The sequence below is a fragment of the Sinocyclocheilus anshuiensis genome, unplaced genomic scaffold, assembly GCF_001515605.1.
Source record: "Sinocyclocheilus anshuiensis isolate Anshui unplaced genomic scaffold, SAMN03320099.WGS_v1.1 scaffold205, whole genome shotgun sequence".
NCBI lineage: Eukaryota > Metazoa > Chordata > Actinopteri > Cypriniformes > Cyprinidae > Sinocyclocheilus > Sinocyclocheilus anshuiensis.
In genome coordinates, this window is record NW_015536497.1 from 3,070,392 (window position 1) to 3,078,612 (window position 8,221).

The 8,221-nt window shown below is 35.7% G+C and overlaps 1 protein-coding gene across 2 annotated transcripts; it reads right to left on the minus strand.

Moving 5' to 3' along the window:
* Positions 1-293: 293 nt before the first annotated feature.
* On the minus strand, positions 294-7,658 carry LOC107688657 (smoothelin-like). Of its 2 annotated transcripts, XM_016486381.1 has the most exons (9): positions 7,585-7,658; positions 6,697-6,719; positions 5,307-5,435; positions 5,127-5,202; positions 2,617-2,751; positions 2,449-2,512; positions 2,245-2,368; positions 1,265-1,416; positions 294-679 (listed from the first exon to the last, which is right to left on the minus strand). In XM_016486381.1, the coding sequence occupies exons 3-9, from the start codon at positions 5,421-5,423 to the stop codon at positions 529-531; spliced, it is 819 nt and encodes a 272-aa protein (XP_016341867.1). In that variant the 5' UTR covers positions 5,424-5,435; positions 6,697-6,719; positions 7,585-7,658; the 3' UTR covers positions 294-528. The 2 variants fall into 2 exon arrangements, with proteins under 2 accessions (XP_016341867.1, XP_016341872.1); XM_016486386.1 differs by lacking the exons at positions 6,697-6,719; positions 7,585-7,658 and having other exon boundaries at positions 5,307-5,721.
* Between the last annotated feature and the right edge of the window lie 563 nt (positions 7,659-8,221).

Sequence of the window (8,221 nt, forward strand, 5' to 3'; positions counted from 1 at the left end):
GCTACTTTATCAGATCAAATGAAAATGCCATCGAAACTTTTCTGAAGACAGTCGGTTCCCTTCAGAGATACATTCATATAAAACACCTGCGCCGTGTTATGATTTTGAAACGTGCAGTGCTCATGTTTATTCAACGAAGTCAAACTGCACAAATAAATCAATGTATGGGAAACACTGGTAATGTATATCGAAATATCGGCAATGTGTTTAAAAATCATATCACCGTTATTGAAAAAAATTATATCGCGATACATATTGATATTGAATTATTGTCCAGCCCTAGATTAGTGCATGTGTAATCTCAGTGGAATGCACTGTTTCAGAGCCCCAGCTGTACCAGAGCACAAAACACGCAGGTTATAATCCTCATCCACTGCATACGTGTACATATGAAACAGAGAAGAGCATAAGTACATAATAGACTGATCTTTGGTAGAAGCTTCAGGTCAGGTCACGTGTGCGCGATGTTGTGTGCATGTTATAGTCTTTTGGTTATTTAGAGTGAAAACACTCAAAATGCGAAGGTTTCTATGGCATCTTCTTTTTAGTCTTGACAAGGCCTTTCTCTACTAGGCAGCGGTAAAACTCCTGGATATACGTGTACACACACTTCCAGTCTGGCTCTCGCATCCGCATCAAGTCATCAACGTCCAGCAGGGGAGGACAGTCAGCTAGCCTCCTACACGCATAAAGACATTTAAGCTTATTTTTAGGACCATTGTGGGTTGTTGTTGTTTTTTTGACTTAAGCACATTTTTGTTCCAAAATACCTAAAACACATTTCCTCCGCTTACCACACATTTCTCATTAGAATAATGGTAGAAAATAGTGATGTCTTAAAGGGGTCAAATGATGCTATTTTAAAGATCATTATTTTGTGTATTTGGTGTAACAGAATATGTTGACATGCATTGTAAATAGAGTTGTTATGCTGTCTTTAATTTATGCTGATTTAATTGAAAAAAAAAAGTGCCTGGATGAAAAGAGAAAAGATGAGCCATTTAAATTTAAATTAATTTGAAAAAATAATAATACATTATAATTTAATTATAATAATAAAATAAATTATATGAATTATTAATATATTGAACAATTGAATATATTACAATTATTACTATTATAATAATAAATTATATATTATATACATTATATTAATTATTTTATTATAATGAAAATGCTATTTCTTTTTCAGGGGAAGTATGCCCCAAACATTTCACACACAAGACATGCAAAGGTGGATGCAATAAATAGTGTCAAGTCTCACTCTGCAGTCTTGAATGCCTTCTCAAAGTTGGCCCTGCGATCATAGGGGTCAAGAGTGCAATATTCAAAGCTCTCTGGGAAGAACCTGTGCACCAGGGCACAAAACGCCAGACCGTCTGCCCAGCTAGATGAGAAATTTTGGATGTTCACACCCTAAACATAGAAACAAGTATAAGAGGGAGAATCACAACAAAGCTGTGAAGAAAAAGAAATAAATAAAAAGTGTGTTTTGCTTAAAACAAAGCCCATGTCGGCGCCAATGGCCTCGTGGGCAGCGCGCCGACATGTAGTGCGTTTGCGCTTCGGGCATCCCGAGTTCGAGTCCCGGCTCGTGGACCTTTCCCGATCCCGCTCTCTCTCTCTCTCTCACCCACTTCGCTTCCTGTCGACCTACTGTCCTATCTAAGTAAAAGGCATAAAACGCCAAAAATAAATCTTAAAAAAAACAAAAACAAAAAAAAACAAAGCCCATTTTTAGGACCATTAGGTTTTTTGCATTGTTTAAATTATAAAAGACATCCACCACCACAAACCTAATTTACAAATTTGCAAATATAAAAAAGCATTTATACCTACAGTATTTGTTCAATTTATGCTGATGTACACAAAATAAAATAAAAATTTAATTATGATTTAAAAAAAAAATTGCAAAAAATGTTTTTGTTGTAATAAAGGGAATCAAAATTGAGCATTTACATAAATTAAATGTTAATCAGGATGCATTACAGTAATGACGGTAAGTGGGAAATGTGCTTATATTTCATAAAAGTAATGTCATAATGCCAAAAATCTTTATAGTCATAAAAATAGGTTTGGTTCTCTTTATGTTAAAATGTAATTTCTTATTTTTTCTTTAGATTTTGGGGTGAAATGTGACCTGGACGTCTCTGTGAGATTCACACAAGGAGGCTAGCAGAGCCTGAGACATGTAGCAAAACAGAAACTGTTTGATTTGATCTTATTTTGTCTCTTCAGGCGCACCTCATATGGTTCAGTCTTGACTCTGCACCAGTCCAGCAGCATCTGTTTGACATCTTTGGTATTTGGGCCCCCGACCGCCGAGCCGCCTGGCACTTTAACCCTGGCTGCATGGGACTGAGCCGGGCTTTAGGAGGAAAATAACACTATCAGTTAACGGGATACGTCCCATGCTGTCGTCCTGTCAGGACTCTGGGAATGACTCACCTGCCCACAGCTTTTGGAGAGGAAGTAGAGGTTGGTGGAGAAAATGTTTTTGCCTGAGCCATCCCTGTACCAAAGTGAAGTAAAAAGAGATAGGGAAGGTTATCAAAGCCTTGCAAATTGAAGTGCAGGTACATAGTGTTCAGATCCTCATGAATGATGGTCACTCACTGTGTGCTTTGTACTGAGCGCCGCTCGGACCATTAGCGGGTTTCTGGTCCTTATTCAGTCCAGCAGCTGTCTTTCCTCCACCACCCTGCTGACGCAGGGTCTCCATCCGGGCCACCCGCTCCCTATCACGCCGCTCTGACAGAAAGAGAGGGGTTTAACTCAAAAAACAGTAAAAAAAAAAAAAGTTAACAAATACACAGTAGAAGTTCATTTTATTGACTTCCTTTGATTGTTTGTGTAATAGTAAGGACTCTTAAAGGCGGAATCTCATGAAACCTGTCAAGAAAATGTCTGGCTTATTTTCACACACTACTGTTCAAATGTTTGGGGTCAGTAATTTTTTTTTTTAACAAAACGAATACTTTTATTCAGCAAAAGTTGACAAAAAAAGTGAAAAAAAGTTGTCAAATGTGACAGTAAAGACATTTATAATGTTACAAAAGATTTCTATTTTAAATAATGCTGTTTTTATTCACTTTCTATTCATTTAAGATTCCTGAAAAAAAAATCTTGTTTCTACAAAATTATGAAGCAGCACAACTGTTAACATTGATAATAATCAGAAATGTGACCCTGGAGCACAAAGCCAGTCTTAAGGGTACATTTTTTTAAATTGAGATTTATATATCATCTGAAAGCTGAATAAATAAGCTTTCCATTGATGTATGGTTTGTTAGGATAGGACAATATTTGGTCGAGATACAACTATTTGAAAATCTGGAATCTGAGGGTGCAAAAAAATCTAAATATTGAGAAAATCACCTTTTAAGTTTCCAAATGAAGTTCTTAGCAATGCATATTACTAATCAAAAATTAAGTTTTGATATATTTACGGTAGGAAATTTACAAAATATCTTCGTGGAACATGATCTTTACTTAATATCCTAATGATTTTTGGCATAAAAGAAAAATAAATAAGTTTGACACATGCAATGTTTTTTTTGGGATATTGCTAAAGATATACCCCAGCGACTTAAGACTGGATTTGTGCTCCAGGGTCACAAATGTCTGTTGAGCATCAAATCAGCATATTAGAATGATTTCTGAAATATCATGTGACACTGAAGACTGGAGTAATGATGCTGAAAATTCAGCTTTGACCACAGGAATAAATTACATTTTAATATATATTCAAATAGAAAATAGCTATTTTAAATTGTAATCACAATTTTACAGTTTTTACTGTATTTTTTATTTAAAAAAATGCAGCCCAGGTGAGCATGAGACTTCTTTCAAAAACATTAAAAAACCTCAAATATAAATTTTGTATGATATTATTTTGCATATAAAACTGTAAAATATATTTATTATTATATAAATAAGAAATTATATTAAGACAACTATAACCTTTTTGATTGCATTATTTTATTACTTTGATCTTTTGCTTTGTTCCATGCCAATTAAAGACACAACCTGTTCATATTTTAATTACTGTTATACAAAAACTCTTTACTATTGCAATGCAAAAATACTCTTAATTTATAGATCATTATATATTATTGAAATTGTAAAGTATTTTTATATGATGGTAGCATTTATTGTACTGTCTTTAACTCATGTTTTTCATGCTTAATTTAACTTCAAATTAATTGTATTACAGTTAGTTTTAACAGTAGGATAATACTACTGATGAATATGATAATGAGATAAAGATAATGAGACTCAAATGAGAATTAACACTAAGAAAGGGGGGCGGGGTTGCTTTATAACATTATTTCCTTGACAATTTATCACATTTCCACCCAAAACTGGCATTACTATAATACAAAAAAAATCTAATTGACAGTGATGAGAATTGCTCTGTCCAGATGCATTTCCCCACTTAGTATAATTAGCATAAATACTAAAGACAGTACAGCAAAGCATGATTTATGCATACAGTAATGTCACAAAGAACGTCTTCATTTGCTTTATGCAAAATATATTAATTTCTATTGACTTCAATGTGATCAATATTCCTGACATGTTTTGTGAGATTCACCAAAAATAATGTTGGGAAGCACATTAGACTCTGTTGAGCCATATATGTGACCCTGGACCACAAAACCAGTCTTAAGTGTACATTTTTCGAAATTGAGATGTATACATAAATGAATACATAAAGCTGAATAAATAAGCTTTCCACTGATGTATGGTTTATTAAGATAGGACAATATTTGGCCGAGATACAACTATTTGAAAATCTGGAATCTGAGGGTGCAAAAAAAATCACAATACTGAGAAAATCGTCTTTAAAGTTGTCCAAATGAAGTTCTTAGCAATGCATATTACTAATCAAAACTGAAGTTTTAATATATTTACGGTAGGAAATTTACAAAATATCTTCATGGAACATGATCTTTACTTAATATCCTAATGATTTTTGTCATAAAAGAAAAATCGATAATTTTGACCCATACAATGTTTTTTTGGCTATTGCTACAAATATACCCCAGCGACTTAAGACTGTTAAGTGCTCCAGGGTCACATATACTGAATATGTGACATCAGGGACATGACCCAGTCCTCACCCCTCTTTCTCTTCAGCAGTTCTCTCATGGCAGCGCGGATCATTTTCCTCTCCTCGAAATCCACAGCCTTATCTAGCTAGTACATGCAGTAAACAGAAGGGAAACACTTTCCTAAATATGCTTAAGACAAACTATGATAACAATCCCGCTCTGCGTGCAGTGCCATTAGTTGTCTCTTACCATATTATTGAGGATCTCTTCATCCTCTATAGCTGCCAGCTGTTCGACTGTCAGGGGACCCGTCGTATCAGGCTGCTCTTTGGTACCTGCCTCTAATGTTCCCTTCTCACCCTCCATCTTCAGTGACAGCTGGGACAGAAGGAGGAACAGGAGGTGTTGATGGAGCCAGGTTACGAGATGTGTGCGTGGGAATGAGGGAGTATGGAAAGGAAAACTGAGGGAAAGCGATTCTAGCTGAACGCTTTGTGCGAGAGCTACTAGTACAGAGATATTTTGAAACCCCAAGATGCTTGTTTGAAGCTACAAATCGCTAGTCTAATTAGTCACAGCCAAATTACTGGTTTGAGCAGTTTCTGAACAAACAGGTTACATTAAAAAATATTTGCGTGGTTGTTTTTTCACATTGTCAAGCTGCTTTAAGCCACACATAATGATGACTGCTTGCATCCATTTATGCAGAAAAAAGGACATCCGAATGGCAATGTCCAAATATTCATCTCAACATAAACAGAAACCATGTTGGTTGGCATTGATATTAGCCAGTGCTTTAGGATGTGTCTCGCACCTTCTGCCCATAGTCCTGTAAACAACTGAGACTCAAAGGCAAAGACATCTGTGGAATAACATGCTTCATGAGTGAAGAATATTTCCCATATTTGCAAATGAGTACAGTGGCACCCAAAAATATTTAGACACTTAAAGGGATAAAAATTCTGTCATCATTCTCATGTTGTTCCAAACATGCATGACTTTCGTTCTTGTCTGGAAAGACAAGTAAAAAAATAACAAATATTTAAATTACTTCTGTCCATTTAATGAAAGTCAGTGGGGTCCAAAACAACATCAGACCCCTTTGATTTCCATAGAATGGGGGGAAAATTATATTTTTGTGTGTTTGTCCCACAGAATAAAATAGTAATGCAAGTTTGGAATGACTTGAGGATGAGTAAATGGTAAATGATGACAGAATTTGTATTTTTGTGTGAACTAACCCTTTAAGCCACATTTAAAAATGTATTAATATCACTGCATCAGATAGAAAATATCAAACCAGGGATTAGTTTTTAATCAAAAAAGATAATTTCTTAGGTTTTGAATGATAAAACAATATATATTCTGTTCAACATGAAGTATAAGGGCATTTTGTGGTTGTCTACAGAGCTCCCAAGGGCTGGTGATGCAAAAAAATAAGTTTGAAAAAAAATGTTCAATGCTTTTGTGTTCACTCACAAAACGTTACAATTCCTTTTGCAAAAGTTCCCTTGTGTTCCCCAAGAAAATCTATTTGCTTATTTTTCCTCCTTCTTTCCACCTTCTTTCCTTCCACTCGCATTTTCACATTGCAAGTTTGGCATTTGTTCAAGAAACTATGTTTGTTCTTAAAACTCACAATTATTGCATTCCTCCGAAAACCTTTGCATCCGCTCACCAAAAGTACAGAGCCCCATACATGACATGTGAAAAGTAAATAAATAAATAAATCATGGCCACAAATTAAGAATTAGTTCCCACAATTTATTAATTAGTTCCTTTGTTTTAGGTAAATCATGGCCATGTTGTACTAATTTGATCCCACAATTTATTAATCAGTTCCATAATTTTAGTTAAATTGTGGCCACAATTCAACTAAATTAACACGAGGGAACAATATAGTACAATTTGGCCATACTAAAGTTTTGCATTCCCCCAAACTCTGTGTTCACTCACAAAAGCATCAAAATATAGTTTATTTGCTCCCTATTTATGTTACCAGTTTTGCGTTCTTTTGCGAATGAATGCAGCATTTCTTGGGGGAATGCAGAGCATTGAAATATAATTTTAATATAATTCCCCTTAGTGGATCATGTTCATAGTTAATGCAATAAACTACACTGATAGGACACCTGTGTTGACCAGTTGATTAAAAGTCAATGCAAAAGTGGCTCAGAAAATTGAATTCAATCCTGAGAAATGCTCTGTCAGCATTTGAGCGCAGATGCCTCAAGCATCCAGATACACTTTAGTGCTGCTGTATGTTAGTATCTGTTGGGTACAAAGTGTGGGCTGAGGCTAGCAGAATAAGTAATGTTGTTTCTGCATCCCATGATACAGTTTTACCATAACAACACATAATAATGTCATCGGAATTTATATAACCGCTCAAAAACAATTTGCTCTTACACTGGTCTAATAGCTGTTATGTAATCACACAATCATTACACTGAAAGATAGATGGAAATTCATTAGAAAAAGTTCTTGTAAAATCTCGCAAAATGACAAACAGAAAGATGAAGCTCACCGATCTCACTGCAGCTGTCCGAGAGGAAAGGTCTTGCAGTCTGATCTGTGTGATCACTTATGCTCAACTCAACTCAGATGCTGGAGTGACTTGAGTTTTTCAGAGCCACCGTGAGAGCCCTCCCACCCGACCCTCATCACCCTCTTCTGAAGGGACCAGGAAAAAAAATGTGGAAAGAGCAGAACGGGACATTAAGTATTAGTGACATATTTGGCACCGCTTGTCCTGATCTTTCCCTACTGTCAGTTTTTACTCACAAGATCACACTGTGTCATCATTTTATCTAAACACTGTCACTTTCAGAAGTGGCATCAGAGTATATATACATTTGAAAACCGGAGGAAAGAAAACATTGAGATAAACGGTTCTCCCCCAGCATGCTGTGTGTTGACAATGATTGCATAAGCAGGTGGCCTGGCTCTACGCAGAACTAAACAGTGAATGAGTGGACAGACGGAGAACACTGCCTTATTAAGTCATAAGAATGATGTTGCCTAGCAGCACCTCCATGTTTACACAGATCAGACACATCCTTTTCTCCTATGCAGACATAAACACGCACGTCGCGGTATTTATCTGCAAAAGCAGGGGCCAGAAATGTCATTGGCACATGTACATTTTCATGTTCACACCATTA